General features: G+C 41.3%; 1 protein-coding gene across 1 annotated transcript; it reads right to left on the reverse strand.

Moving 5' to 3' along the window:
• Positions 1-503: 503 nt before the first annotated feature.
• On the reverse strand, positions 504-16,047 carry ak7b (adenylate kinase 7b; the record flags this gene model as incomplete). The annotated part of the gene is made up of 18 exons (XM_080414318.1): positions 504-542; positions 2,049-2,207; positions 3,312-3,532; positions 3,696-3,896; positions 5,032-5,097; positions 5,476-5,604; positions 5,820-5,925; positions 6,541-6,669; positions 7,947-8,096; positions 8,631-8,708; positions 9,495-9,585; positions 11,583-11,671; positions 11,772-11,855; positions 11,999-12,109; positions 12,507-12,601; positions 14,311-14,419; positions 15,068-15,232; positions 15,970-16,047. 18 exons carry the CDS (start codon positions 16,045-16,047, stop codon positions 504-506), a joined length of 2,100 nt encoding a protein of 699 aa, XP_080270444.1.
• Positions 16,048-16,652: the final 605 nt, after the last annotated feature.

Genomic DNA, 16,652 nt, shown 5'->3' on the forward strand with positions numbered 1-16,652 from the left:
CAATTAACTACTCTACCATACAGACTGGTTAAATTCATGTTTTATTCATAAAAAATATAAGTTCTCTTAAACTAGACGTGTGTGGCTATTTATCATCATAAAATGCGGTAGTTGAGGTGGTCCCCAGCTAAATAATCGATAGTTAGGAACCAAATTGAGTGTACAAACGGAACCCAATGGACTCTGTAACTCTGATGGGCCTGTAACTCTGAGAGGAACCATTTGGTTCCATTTGTTACAGGATTGTACAGAGCAGATTGGGGTCCCAGAGATAATGGGGTTCCGTGGCCTAATGCATATCAAGCCTGAGATCATTGAAATTAAAACGGTTAAGAATCACTGTCTTCGATCATACCAAATGAACAATCTTGGTTTTGCTGTTAGGTGCTTTTAGCTTAGTTTAGGTAACAATGAGCTCAGCTGGAAAATAATCTAGTCCGACCTGTAAAGTGGTCTGAAAAGGAGTCAGGGATCCTGAGGGATGGTGGATGTCTGCTGTAATCTCAGTCGTTCAGCGGGTTGTTCCTGAACAGGTACTCTGCCTGAAAGGAGAACAAACAACAAAAAAACAAACAGACTATCAGACAAACGCTCTCACTGTCACTCAAAAACCTGTTGATGATCAACCCTGTAGCCGTAACAAAGGCACTGATTTTTTAAAAAAAAATTCATTTCATTTTGAAATTTTTACTTCTATATGAACTTCTATATAAATGAAAGCATAGATTTCCTAAGACAGAGGCACATTCTACACCCTGCACTAAAGTACATAAATAATTGTCATCACTTTCAACCCGGAGTCCTTAATTTGGGCATGTCATTTTAGGCATGCTCAAAATATGGCATTATATTGTAGATCTGCTATTTTCGCTATGAATACAGGTGCGCCTTGAGATTTTGACTGGCCCATTTGCCTTGGGCAATTGAAAGTCATTGCATTAACTACATACTTAATAGACCAGATTCCCAAGGGAATACCAGGCCCTCTGCTGTTTTATTAAATATGTTCGCGGTAAATAGCCGGTCTACACGCTCACAACGTGTCACAACACCACACGTTGTGAGCTTGTAGATCGTCTGTTTTCACCGAATGTTCATCCCAGAATAAGAATGGGGTTCAAGTGGTTAAAAGAGCAGTAAAGTGTCTGTCCACCACTGCAGAGGTTGTGGGTTCGAATCCAACGCGGTGCATCCGGCTTTGTCGAGTGTCTATACGAACACAATTGGCCCGTGTTGGGGAGGGTGATATTTGTGATATTTGTCATTCCTACGGACTGGGGGCGGAGCCTGTCAGCAGGGAGTGTTGAGCGGGAGGAGTAGGACGAAGGCCCTACGTCCTCCCGGTGGGGGCTCCTCTCTGGCAGGTTAGTCAGTAGGATACAACAGCAGTGACAACACACACATGTGTGTGGGGAGGAATCAATTGGCATAACGACCAGTGGTGTAAAGTAACTAAGTACATTTACTCAAGTACTGTACTTAAGTACAGTTTTGAGGTCTTTCTTACTTTACTGGAGGATTTCCAATTTCCAATACTTTTACTTCTACTCCACTACATCTCAGAGGCAAATAATATACTTTTACTCCACTACAATTATTTGAAAACTTTAGTTACTAGTTACTTTGAGGATATAAATTATTATATTATAAAACATACATTAACCACTTTAGCCTTATTTTATACATAGGATATTTGAAAATAGCCGATCTACAAGCTTATCTACAAGCTTACAACGCGACACGTTGTGAGCTTGTAGATCTGCTATTTTCAAACATTTTAGTACTTTTACTTTTGGTATATCTTGATGCCAAGTATATCTTGATGCCAATACTTTTGTACTTTTGCTCAAGCAACATTTTGAACACAGGCCTTTTACTTGCAACAGAGCATTTTTATATTGTGGTATCGCTACTTTTACTTATAAGTAAAATATCCGAGTACTTCTTCCACCACTGACGACTACATTGGGGAGAAATTGGAGGTAAAAAACGCACACCCAAAACAGTGGTTAAAAGAACAGGGGTGGGAGGGGGGGTTAAGTTGTTACCAGATATTCCACGGGGTCCGGCGGCCGCACGGCGCAGCACTCGATAAGGCCTCGTGTGAGGGTGGGAACGACGTTCTCCATCAGGTAGCTCCTCATGGGCAGTGACTGGGCCTCCAGGAGCCCGTCCTCCTGCCTCGTCACCTCCTCCAGCTGCTTACTCTGACAGGAGCAGGGGTGGAAAAAGTACTCTAATGTTTTTACTTATAAGTAAAAGTATCAATACTGCAATGTAGAAGTACTCTGTTACAAGTAAAGTCCGGAATTCGAAATTGACTTGTATACCAAAAGTAAAAGTACTAAACTGTTTGAAAATAGCAGATCTATAAGCTCACAACGCGTCGCGTTGTGAGCTTATAATGTCTTATAATGTCTTATAATGTATTATAATGATATCTGCAAAGTAACTAGTAACTAAAGTTTTTAAATAATTGTAGTGGAGTAAATGTACAATATTTGCCTCTAGTGGAGTAGAAGTAAAATAATTGAAAATTGAAAATACTCCAGTAAAGTAAAAGTACCTCAACATTGTACTTAAGTACAGTACTTGAGTAAATGTACTTAGTTACTTTATACGACTGGACAGGAGGAGGTGCGTATAAAGCACGCACGCACGCACGCACATGCGCACACGCACACGCACACGCACGCGCACACATACACATACACATACACATACACACACATACACACCACTTATAGGCTCAAAACATTGCTACTGAATGTCACACAAAGTAACTAATTACAGTAGCCTACAATACTGGTGGGAAAAAAAACATTGCCCGAGCGATTTCGTTCACGTTCACGGCAATGAACTAGTTCTTTTGAACTAATCGATCATGAACGACCCATCACTAGCCTAAAACAGGGGTGGGCAACGTTGATGATGGAGAGGGCCACTATATTTCCCCACTTCACTCCAGAGGGCCACATTGCTGTCTTATCTCCGTATTTTTTCGTAAATTAATGCCGTACTTCGCCATTCTATGTCACAAAAGTAGCAAAAATTGCCGATCTACAAGATCAAAACTCGCCACAGTGCGACGCGTTTTGAACCTGGCCAATCACAGCGCTTTTTTTCCGGGACTTGTCAGAATCTAGTTGCATAAAAAGATCCTGTTGTATTTGTTATACAACTAGATTCTCGGAAAAGACGCGCTGTGATTGGCCAGTAGTCAGGAAGCGTGCCCCCTCTAATATGGCGGCCGCGATACAGACGCCCCAGAATCGGAGGAACCGTCTACCTTTATGTGTCTATGCACCTACCCAGTCCTCCCAGCGGGCGGCCCTCTGCTCTGCCTCCTCGGCCTCCAGGCGCTCCGTCTCGGCACGTCCCCGGGCCTGCTGCTGGAGCCTTCGGTCCGCCGCCCTCCTCTCCTCCTCCTCGGCCTCCTGGCTGCTGCGCCCGTAGTTCCTGGGCGGCCCCACGGCCTGGACGATCTTCCGGGTCACCAGCGTGTAGGCGGGGTCATCGCCGCTGGCGATCTCTAGAGGAGAGGAGGTACGATGAAGAGGTTTGGTCGATATATCGGTCATTATTCTACTTTTTTTTACCAGTTATGCAGCCGATGTGTCCCGATAATCAATTTAAACAGATTATTTTCATTAACTGTTGCACAGTGGTGAACCAGTCCCGCCCCTGGCTGTTACCCATGTGTTGCAGTGGGACGTCCAGCTCCTCAAAGTAGTTGAGCACGGTCTCGTCCTCCACGTTGTTCTCTCTGTAGCGACTCAGACGCCTCAGGAAGAGCTCCTGGCTGTAAGAGGTGTGCTGCTGGACCAGGCTCTCTGGCAGGTTCACAACCCTCTCCTTCAGGAAGCTGTCCGACGCGTCGAGGTAGAACACACAGTCTAGAAGAAACCCAGCAACAACTGTTGAAAATATAGGTATTGGTTTAAAAAAAGAAGGGGAAAAAAAACGATTTTTATAAGTTACAGGAGTTCTTATTGTATGGTGTGTGTGATATGAAATGTGAGTTTACATATCGAATCGAATCGATTGAAAATGCAGGGAGTTATGATGATTGAGAGACCGCCTGCTTCAATGGACGCAAATGCATTAGAAGGCTCGGCTCCCCCTTCCCAATATGCCGGCCGTGGAGACAGGTCCCACCAATGAACTGCACCGGCCAATGAGAGGTATACTATTTTTCTATGTCTATGGTCTGACCTAGGTCTGTGTGTGGGTGTGTCGATTCTTTTTTCAGGCTGTGACCCCAAAAAGAATCATATTTGAACTGGGGACCCCCCACCCAGACAAGCACTTGGAATTGTAGGAGTTGAGGCAATACATTTAGTTTTACTCTGTTCCACAGATAAATATTGTGAAAATAGCTGATCTACAAGCTCACAATGCCTCGCAACTCTTACTCTTTCTGGTCTTTTTTAGTTGTTTTAGGTACTTTTTTTTCTTCTTTTTTTTTCAAAGTCATCTGGGACCCCCCCCCCCCCACACACACACACACACACAATCATGTGGCGACCCGACCCAACCCACAGGTTGAGAACCACTGTTTTAGAAGACAGAGATTTTTGCCAAGCCCTCTGCCTTTCGCTGACTGACTTTTTGGATTTTGACCAACACAGTTTTGACCAACACAGTTTTGATGTTTGCCTGCTCTTTTTTTGTGTCTGCGTCTGAGTCCTTTTCACGAGTGCCTGACACAGTCTAGAAAAAACCCAGCTGCCCAACTGTTGAGCTACAATGCTCTGCTGGGATGGAAGTGGATCAAGGTTTGCTAGTAGTTATGGGAATACCACTTGTTGTATAAACTTGAAACCCTTGTCATGCCTGCTTATCTTGAAGAACACACCAACATACTAGGAGCTAATGGTTTCCTTAGTACGGTAGTATTGAACCAAAGCTGATTCTCTTCGTATTACACAGCCCTGAATTTTGCATCAAATATTTATATTTATATTTTTTCCATCTGGTGTGAGGGTTATCCTCCTGAGTAGGGTATGTCATGAGGTAGGACAGACACACCAGGAATGATGTTCTTGTTGTGAGGAGGGACCTTGGACTTCACATCTTCTGGTTCGTCCTCATCAGCTAAGGAGAGAAGAAAACCTTATGTTTGATATAATGAGGTGGCAATAAAGCAATGCCAGTGCTGCAAGATGGCACCGAACTGCAATGCATTTGAATCAGATACTGTATATATTTTTTTAAATATAATAATTTATGTTGTGTGCATGTTATTTGTGCATTGTGTTATGTTTGACCCCAGGGCTGGGGTCAAACCATTTAGGAATCAATTGTTAGTGGAGGTGGACTTTCTTTCCATTGAAAAAAATAAACCAAAACAAAAACAACAATGTACTAAAAAAGCAAACATAAAATACTAATTAATAGGAGAAATGGCTGTGGCGTTAACCAACAAACATTCCTCTTTGGATTGAACTGTAGAGGACCGGATGGATGCCTCACCACAGAAGAGCTCCTTGGCCTGCTCGTAGGTCTTGGGGAAGGCGTCCAGAACAAAGCCCTGGTTCTTACAGGCCGACGACCTCAGTTTGTCTCTCATCACCCTGATCACATACTGCTCCTCCAAACGCCCTGACACATGCACAACAATGTACAGTATAGGAAAGAAGATTTAATTATTTAAGCCTGATTCATGCATGTACAATAGCAGAGAAAAGAATTGCAGATCTACAAGCTTACAACGTGTTGCAATGTGAGCTTGTAGATCTGCTATTTTAAACAACAACAAAAATGTAATGGTTTGGACAATTTTGGAAAGAACACATGACATGAGCTGCTTGCTGTACCTCCATTCTGTTCCATACTGTCCTTCAGCGCGTCCAGGAGCTCCTGAGCTGCTGCTATGGAGTCCTCATTGTCTTCCTCTGGGTCTGCACTTTTCACTGTAGCTTCCTGGGTGTAATAAGACTTGAGTCATCACTACACGGTCATGCACTATATGTGGTATTTAGGTTTTTTGAGTTTGCTTCCTCTTCCTGATAGTTCCTATAGTTTCTCCCTTCTTGTAAACTTTTTCGACAGATGCAGTTTTGTTCTATGCAGAAACAGCAGTTGGTAACTTTTTCACATTTTAGTTTTTGTCTTGAAAACATAATGTCAAGAATCTCATTTACCATGTAGATGTAGCAGCTTGTTTAGAGAGATGCTAGATTTGATGTTTACCTGGTATCGTATAGTTTCTTTGAGGCACTACATTTTTGTCTTTACACTCTACTGCGGTAGTTCTCAACCTTTTCAGGCTGCAACCCCCAAAAAGAATCATATTTGAACTGGGGACCCTCCCCAAAATCATGTGGCGACCCCCCTGGGGGTCCCGACCCACAGGTTGAGAACCACGGCTCTACTGTGTCTACTTACCAGTTTATTGACTAGAGTTCATGCTCTGCTTACTCTGATCTGGCTTTATAAGTCTGCCTGGATAAAAGTGTCTGCAAAATGCCTAAAAATTGTAAATTGTATGTGTACACTATGTGTACGTGCATGTTGTGCGTGCAGGACGTGACTGACCAGGTGTGCGACGGTCTCTGCGATGGTGTCCTGTAGCCTCACATGGTGCAGTTTGTAGTGTTGACAGATGTTCTGAGCCACCGTGCTTTTCCCCACCGCTGGTGGACCCAGGATGCACAGGCGGATGGGCTGGAAGGTAAGCATGGTCGACAACACTCAATAATGGATTACATGGTCTGTCTGTGTGTGTGTGTGTGTGTGTGTGTGTGTGTGTGTGTGTGTGTGTGTGTGTGTGTGTGTGTGTGTGTGTGTGTGTGTGTGTGTGTGTGTGTGTGGGTGGGTGGTTGGGGGGTTCATTTATAGACATTCAAAAAGTAACTTATGCATGTGTACTGTGATTTGTGTCTGCACGCTTTACTCTCAGCATGGTGACTCTTTGCACCCTTATGTTGGAGAGTTTAAGATGGCATGGGGATAACTTCAGTGACTAGTACAGTATGTACGTCTATGTGCACTAATCCTAAACATAACATCGGACCGTTTTTCTTTTTAATCTAGTAAAAGTAAAAATCCCTTAATTATTTTTGTTTCCTACTGTACATTTTTGTTTTTAATTATTATTTCAAAAGATTTTCTAAAATCTCCACCAAAAAGAAAAGCAACATTTTTGAAAAGAATTTCATGAATACAATAAGAAGTAGAGAAAATAGACGAACTACAAGCTCACAACACGGATGCGTTGTGAGCTTGTAGATCTGCTATTTTCACTAGTTTGGGTCCCTTGGAGACATCACATTTGTCTTTTGGGTCTCGAACTAAAGTATGGGAATCACTGCACTAATGTACTGTATGATGACACTTTCTATGAAGCCTATGCCTATGACACATTAAGAACATAGTTAAAATGTATTATCTGTTTATAACACCAAGCATGAGCCACTGATAATCATTATTATCTGTACCTAAACAGCCCAAGGCTCTGCCAGCAGCATACAACATCACTTTAAGCGATAGAGTCACAGTCTCCTACTGTATATACTCTTATATAATAATATAGAAGTAATTATATGCTATCAAAGGGACTTTCAAACATGTTTGGGGTCATTATTATTATTATTATAGAACGCCGAAGTCTGACATAATTTACGCATCCTACCTGGGCACCCCCCCCCATTCTGAATTCCCATAGACGTCTTTAATATGAAATAATATGAAATATCTACTTGATATGTACTTTTGGCTGAGGGGGCGGAGCCAAAGTACACCCTGCGTATGTCACTGATCACATGACCTCAATCAATTATCCAGTTCTAGGCAACATAGAAGGGGTTGGGACTTTTTTCTTATTTCCATACAACAGCTCTAAGGTGTATTAAAGACATAGTTCAATGTTGAAAATGAGTGGTTTTCCCCTTTAAGATGTGAGAGGACTACTACAGCAGACGTGTGGTTTGGGTGCGTCATACCAACAGTCCCCTGGTCTGCTTGTACTCGTCCACCACCGTGTCAATGTTCTCCACCAGGCCCGCCTCACACACCCACCGGATGTTGAACTGTTCTTTCACGTAGACGGCCTCCATGCGGAGGCTCACCAGCATGGAGTCCATCTCCATTTGCTGTGAGGGAGAAAGGAACAGCTGTTAATCCTCGGCCTGAGACTTCCATGGAAGGAGGAGGTCTTGAGCTACTGACTGCACAGTAAAATCATGTGTTAAAGGGATAGTTCACCCCCAAAATGACCTTTTTTCTATCTATTAGTCACCCCATGGAGACTTGAATTCATGGATATTTTTTAGTTTTGGTCGCATTCCTAAGCCAGTAATTTGATGACCGGCAGCGGTTCCTGCAGGAGACACAAAGAGTCTCCTTTGTGTCTTCTACCGGAACCGCTGCCTACCGGTCCGCTGGTCATCAAATTATTGGCTTAGGAATGTGGCAAAAACAAAAAAATATCCATGAATTCAAGATTCAATAATAGATAGAAAGAAAAAAACAATTGGTGAACTATCCCTTTAATGTATCTATTTGTAACTCTGAGAGCATGCAGATGTACCAAAATGGACCCTGTACGGGTCCATTTGGTTACATTTGCATGCGCTCAGAGTTAAATTAAGCACTCATGGCGTTGAACATTGGAATGAGGAACATACAGTCAAGTCTCGGATGAGAGAGGCCTCCTCGGACGGCAGTTTCTGGATCTTTCCTGGTCCAAGCACCGAGGCGACGGTCTGAATGAGATGGAGCGAGTGGGGGGGGGGGGGACCTTTGTTAGTTCCGTGGAGGAAATTCAGTTTCAGCTTCAGCCAGCTGAAGGATGCTCAGATGGTCATGATGAGCGGTCAGGAGGGAGCTGTTATAGGGCTTAGGTGTCTTGCCCGGTAAATTCGACATGTAGACGTTGGGCGGGCCGGGAAGTAAACCGGTGACCTTCTGATTACCAGACGGCCTCTATACCCACTAATATTGATAAATTAGTGTTATGAATGATAATTTACACACTGGTCAATTATCATTCATATCATGAATACTGTAAACATATCTTGATACCTGAAAAAATAAAGCTAAATTAAAACTATATCAAAAACCTACTGTAAATGCAGTGAGCTAACTCATAACAGCACAACATATATATTTTATACTTTTATACCTGTAAACTTGAAGTTGAAAAGGCATTAGAGGCATAATAGCATTATAATTAACAACACAACTGCAATATTTGTCATAATATTGTCAGTGTATTCAGCTAACCGTATAGAGAAGGATTTGTATTGTGAATTATAGTAATGCAATGATTTATAGCAGGGGTCTTCAATAGGGGGTCCGGGACCCCTAGGGGGTCGTCAGAGTAACTACAGGGGGTCCGCCAAATCTATGTGTGATGGGGAACATTAGCCAATTGTATCCATTATGTAGTAGGGGTCCCTGCTTCATTTCTCTATCAGCTAAGGGGTCCTTGGCCTGAAAAACGTTGAAGACCCCTGATTTATTGTATGTAATGTAAACACCAAACACACCTTAACAATGTCCTCCATGGTGTTCTTGGAATCATCCACTGCAAGCAGGTAGTAGGTGTTGGGTTTATGGTCAATCACATTCTGAATCACACTTTGGGACCAAATAAATGAGAATATTATTATGGAAAAAGATGGGTGGATTCATACTGACAAGTGTGCGGTTTCACCAGACAAGCCTCAGTCATATAGTAGGTTATCAGGATGCTATATTGTAGTTGTCTGGATGTCTTTGTTGGGTGGAAACCTCATGTCCAAAACTGTTACTTTTCAGGATTTAAATTCAAAAACAGCTGTAGTGTGTGACGCTGTAGTATGATCAAGTAGGGTTGATTTACGAAAAAACACAAAAAGTGTTAAATATGGAGATAAGAGGTTTCTGCCCGACAGCAACGATGTACTGTACTGTTTTGCCACAGTACACTTTGCACATACAGTAATGTGGAATTTGTCCTTTGCATTAGCTATCCTAACTATCGGGAACAGTGATTGCCATTAATATAGCAGTGCCCGTTTGTGGTGTGTCTGTCATTCGGAACGTGCAGTGTGCTTGTTTGGAACTGGCTTGTTCTGGAGAACTGCTCATCCGATCGACTTTACACTGGACACTGCACCTCCTAAAGAACTCATTCAAAATCTTGCTCACTGGGTGTGCAACAATGAAGGAAAGTGTAAATAGTTGACAGGCATTTAACCTGCACAGACATACCACAATATATATTCAAGTCCATCGCCTTGACTACTCACAATTACCACAACTAACTGCCACAACTAACCGCATTTATCCAGAACGAGCTTTATTCAACTGGCTAGGGCACCTACTGTATCACTAGAGTTGCCCCATTAAGCAAGAACATTATCTGTACGTCTATAGACCAAATTTTTCCCCCTACAATCTTTTAAAATGATTATTTGAAAAGATTTAAAATTAACAAATAAAATCAAACATTTTCAGATTTATTTTCAAAAAATCTTAAATTACTTACTTTAAGAAATAGTGATCTTCAGCAGATCTATAAGCTCACAACGTGTCACATCGAAACGCATTGTCAGCTTATAGGTCGGCTATTTTCCGTATTAAAAAGGGGTTCATTCATGACAAATGTATACGTTTGGGTCCCGGGGAGACACCACATTTCTCTTCACAAATCTTGCGAAACACTGCTATAGAATGTTTCTCACTTTAGATGTGAGAGGTACGTACAGTACAGGGTTCAAATCCTTCCAATTACTCCTCTCTTAGTCTGTAGTATATACTTCAGATCAATATTATCTAGACAGATATTCGATTGCTTTGCCCACTTTGCTAGAACTAACATGCCTTTGACTTCCACTGAGTTTCATGGTCTGGAAATGAGTACAACCATTTTTCATACTTTCCAGACCGGCAGAGAAAACCATAATGTGCCCTGATGCTTCATTAAGCCTTATAAACGGGCTATTCCATTTTGCTCAAGAGAAAAAAGTCTACATAGCAGACATCTATGAAAGTCCCTGAATGTAAATGTGCCTACTGTATAGGCGTATGCTACCGTACTTTTTAGTTTTTGGAGGAATACACAGTGACTTGCACTCAGTGGTGGAAAAAGTACTCACATTTCATACTTAAGTAAAAGTATCAATACGGCAATCACTTGTTACAAGTAAAAGTCCGGAATTCCAAATTTACTAAACTTAAAAGTACAAAAGTATTGGCATCAAAATGTACTTAAAGTACCAAAAGTAGAAAGTAGCCGACTCATTGTGCAGAATGTCCCATTTCACAAGTTCAAAACTTCAAAAAATCTTTTGAAAATAGCCGATCTACAAGCTCACAATGCGACGCATTGTGAGCTTGTAGATCTGCTATTTTCAAATGGCCGGAATATGCTGAAGTGGTTAATGGGTTTTGTAATAATAATCAAAATCTACAAAGTAACTAGTAAAGTTTTCATATAATTGTAGTGGAGTAAAGTACAATATTTGCCTTTGAGATGTAGTGGAGTAGAAGTAAAAGTATTGAAAATTGGAAGTAAAATACCTCAACATTTTACTTAAGTACAGTACTTGCGTAAATGTACTTAGTTACTTTCCACCACTGCTTGGACTCACCTTGCCAGATCGCTGATGTGAATGGTGGGTACAATATTGGTTCCTTCACCAAAGACAGGTATTACTGGAGCCTGCCCCAGCCATGACGTCTGGAAACAAAAAGTAAGATAAAAATGAATTAACATGAAATATAATGTATTCATAAATAAACGTACTGACAGATGGACAGACAGACAGACAGGTAAAGACCTTGAAAAAGAAGTGGAAGATTTGTTCTCCCATTCCATAATGAAGTCCTGATGCCACAACATATGTTGAGAACATCGTCCTTTTCTGGAAAAAAAAAAGTATATATATACTGTATAATCCAATAAATAAATAAACAAACACGTGCAGCAGAGTGAGACAGTTGTTGATTGATTATACACGAAGGCTTCAAAGTATGGTCAAAATATGAGCAGGGAACCGAAACTGACCGTTTTCCCCATTTTCACCACCAGCTTCTCGAGGTCAATGTGCCTTTTGAAGTTGGGATGTGCTCTTCTCCTCCGGTAGTCCTCGTCGGTGAATGGAATCTCTACGTCCTCCTGTTACACAACACACGTGCCATAGTACAGTTTCTCTAAGTGGGCTCCTTGAGGGGGTTCCGGGGGCAAAATGTGTTAATATAGCATCAAAATCTATTTTACCACTTCAACGCCATATTTGATCCACAAGCTCATTCTGATGATTTTAATTACTCAAGTAACATTTTGAATAGATGACTTTTACTTGTAACTGGGTATTTTCCATGTGGTATTGCTACCTTTACTTAACCCCTTAACCCCTCTAGTGAAACAGTTGGCTCTGTACTTGGTCTGCTCTCGTTTCCTTCTACACCAAATCTCTTTGTGACGCTTCAAGATCTGCGTTTAGTAAAACATCAGTAATCCTTTCTCCACCACTGGTGTACTGTTGGCTCAGAGGTGTACATAATGCACTCACAGGGTCCACAGGCTTGCTGAGGGCCCATGTCATCACGGTGGATATGAGGATGAACATCTTTGGACCACCGAACCTGCTCATGTCCTGATGGAGGGCTGGAAACACAACAACACATCACACATCAGCAGTGGTGGAAAGTAACTAAGTACAGGTACTCAAGTACTGTACTTAAGTACAATTTTGAGGCTTTACTGGAGTATTTCCAATTTTCGATACTTTTACTTCTACTCCAGTACATCTCAGAGGCAAATATTGTACTTTTACTCCACTACAATTATTTGAAAACTTTAGTTACTTTGCAGATATAAATTATTATATTATAAAACATACTTTAACCACTTTAGCCCTATTTTATACCTACACTGTAGGCTATTTGAAAATAGCAGATCTACTAGCTCACAACGCGTCGCATCGCGACGCGTTGTGAGCTTGTAGATCGGCTATTTTCAAATATTTTAGTACTTTTACTTTTGGTACTTTAAGTATATATTGATGCCAATACTTTTGTACTTTTACTCAAGTAAACATTTTGAACACAGGCCTTTTGCTTGTAACAGAGTTTATATTGTGGTATTGCTACTTTTACTTACGTAAAATATCTGAGTACTTCAGGAGAACCGTGAACCAGTAACTGTCAGGATCTGTCTCCTTTTTTTGTAGTGATTTTTGATTGTTTTATTTTTTTGTGTTGTACTTAGGTTTTTTTCTAGCGATGTCCCTGTGTTTCCTGTCTTCCTTGGTTGCCACTACCTGTCTTGTCATTTGCAAATGTAGTTCTCCTGTTCAGTTCCAGCCTATCGTGTGTTGATTGAAGTTTTGTTCACCTCTGTCTATTTGGTATTTGTCTACATAAATATATACCCTCTCAATTTAGTTTCCCCTTGCCAGTTTAATATGTTACAGTATGTTCCTGTCTGCGTATGCCCTGTTTTGTTGCCTGCGTCACTGCATAATGAGTTCTGTGTCATGTGTTTACTAAATCATTATTTGGATTTGATCGGCCTGCCTGCGTGGTTCTGCATTTGGGCTCTCTCCTGACACACCGTGACAGTAACTTCCATACTTACTGCGATTATGAATTCAATAGCTTATGTTATGCTGTTACAGCAAGGCTGACTGGCAGTTAATTGATCATATTGATTGATTGCCCTGGGATCATTTCGGATAACATATTTTACACAACATTGAATCAAAGTACTCACTTTTCATAACTAATAGGCCAGTGGGGTCCGGGGATCCAGAGGGGTCCCCAGTTAATGATGAATGACAGTTAGGAACCAAATGGATCCTTATGGGTCTATAACTCAAATGGAACCAAATGGACCCGTACACTCGAACACTCGTGGACCCGTACACTCGAACCAAATGGATTCGTACACTCTCTGCGTTGTGGTGGTTCGTGTCCTATAATGCTTACCAAACTGGGAATTTAAAAACAAAATTAGAATCGCTGCCATGGGAAACAGATATTGGGTCCTATTTTCGCCTGCCTGACCTATTATCTCCAAACTTCTTTGCCATTTTTTACTATTTTTAAAAACATTTTCAAATAGTTCAAATAGCCAATCTACAAGCTCACAACGTGTCGCTGTAGATCGGCTAGTTGAACTATTTGAAAATGTTTTTAAAAATAGTAAAAGATGGCAAAGAAGTTTAGGGATAATGATGTAATTCAAAACATGATGAAACATGGAACAGCCTGTCTACCCCTCAGCCAAAGCGGAGTCCCCCCCTATGGCCCTAAGTATTGTCTGCACAGCCAAACCCTCGGGCAAGGCATTTGATGCTCCGTCGCTGCCTGTACCTGAGACGGCCCAGGAGGCTTCTTCCACCTGCTCGGCATGCTGGGTAACGTTGTAGATGATGACGTTGCAATTCATCAGTTGCTGGAGAAGCTCAGGCCTTTTCGGTTGCTGGAATGCACGCACGCACGCACGCACGCACGCACGCACGCACACGCACACACACACACACACACACACACACACACACACACACACACACAGACTTAAAAAAAACATTGCATTTTACAGTGTAGCGTGGGGTCCCAGAGATGAAAACAAAACTAAACAAAACATCAAATGGAGATCTATGGTCTAATATGCATATCTCTGCTGTCCGGCAGGAACCAGCTAACTCCAAAATGTTCATTTTTCAGGAAATGAAAAAAACTGGATGGAGTTAGGAGGTTTTGTTCATCATTGATAAGAACAGCTGAATGGACCTCCAAGCTCACAATGAGGTTGGAGGTCAAAAGGGGGTGGAGCTTGGAGTCACCAAAACCAGCTAACTCCACCCCCCTTTGCTTGAGTTAACCGGTTTAGCAGAAAGTTTGAGGATCCAATGGAGTTAGCTGCTTTTGTCAGAAGCACTTTTTAATACTTTTCATTGGTTCAATATTTTGTTTTACCAACACACAGACGTAAAGGGTGTTCAATAGCACTGATTTATGGAAAGAAAATGCAAAAGCGGAAATATGGAGTTAGCTGGTTCCTGCCGGACAGTAACGATATCAAACTGGAGGTCCTTGACATTAAAATAGTTGAGAATCACAGACTTACAAAATACTCCTCCAGAACATGTGTGTGTTTCTCTGTAGATGGGTTAGAAACGGTCCCCACAATGTGAAAGCTGTCGTGTCCCGGCCTGGTGGGTTCGTCCTGTTCCCCGATGTCCCCCTCCCCGTCCGCTACCAGAGACGCCCCAACCACACAGGACGACAGGAACTGCTCAAAAGGGAATTCAAGGTAGTGTAAGTGATGTGTTTTGGTTAAAACAAAAGGTTTTTGGTTAAAAAGTTAAAACTCAATATTTTGATGGTAATCATTGCTATTTTTTTTTTAACCATGTAGACTCATTGAGATATGAAATCTTATATGAGAGAAACCAAGCATACATGCAGAATTTAAGCAAACACAATCAGCAAGAGTGTTTTATTCAGTAACAGGGGTCTCCCTGTCTCTCCAGCTTTTTAATAAACACAAAATACATTTTCAGGTGGGTCACCAATTTCAGGCAATCAGGAGAATTCCAATTTATCAGCTCCAATGTTATATAGTGTGCCAGTTCCTTGTGCGTGCGTGTGTGTCATCACTTGTTTATCCTGTACCCTGTATGAGTTCTCTCTCCTGATATTGGTATCCCCACCCCGACCTGAAAATCTATAGGGCTGTAGTGGTTGTGTTTTGTAATAATAATCAAAATCTACAAAGTAACTAACTAAAGTTTTCATATAATTGTAGTGGAGTTAACGGACAACATTTTCCTCTGAGATGTAGTGGAGTAGAAGTAAAAGTATTGACATTTGTAAATACTGAAGAAAGTAAAAATACCTAATGCTATGGACCAGAGGCTAGGCTTGATAAACTTTCCTGACAAACAGGCAATGCAAGAGCAACTGTACAATGATCGCTGACAGAAACCTTATTAAACTTTGTATTTATTTACTCCAACTTATGCTTACCTTGGCAATGCATTTGGATGCATACGAATCTAAATTGTTGATAAAAACTCGTTTCGCACGGTGATTCACTCTGTCCATGTTAGCGTCTCCCCGTTGCTATGCAACTGACCACCTGCTCTCTATGGTGTGAATGGACCAATTGGAGATCACATAGAGATCACATAGCCCAGAGGGGAGGTAGTTGGTTGCCTTGGAGACATGACACAGCTTATCCAGTGGTGTAAAAAAAACTCAATGTATTTACTTAAGTACAAGTATCAATACCGCAATAGGCTATACTAGAAATACTCTGTCTGTAAGTAAACGTCCTGTATTCAACATTTACTTGAGTAAAAGTACATACGGATACGTGTAGGCATCAAAATGTACTTAAAGTACCAAAAGTAAAACTACTCATTACGTAGAATGTCCCATTTCACATGTTTTCAACATGTATAAAAATCTTTTGAAAATAACAGATCTACAAGCTCACAATGCAAACTTGTAGATCGGGCTATTTTCAAAGAGCCAGATATAAAATAGGACTCAAGTGGTTAATGCATGGATAATAATCTAACTCTATAAATAGTATTTAAGTTTTCAAATTGTAATGGAGTAAAAGTACAATATTTGCCTGTAAGATATAGTGGAAGTAAAAGTAGGCCTATTTGAAATTGGGAATACTCCAGTATTAAAGGCATAGT

The sequence above is a fragment of the Gymnoscopelus braueri genome (assembly GCF_963280865.1).
Source record: "Gymnoscopelus braueri genome assembly, chromosome: 19".
Lineage (NCBI taxonomy): Eukaryota > Metazoa > Chordata > Actinopteri > Myctophiformes > Myctophidae > Gymnoscopelus > Gymnoscopelus braueri.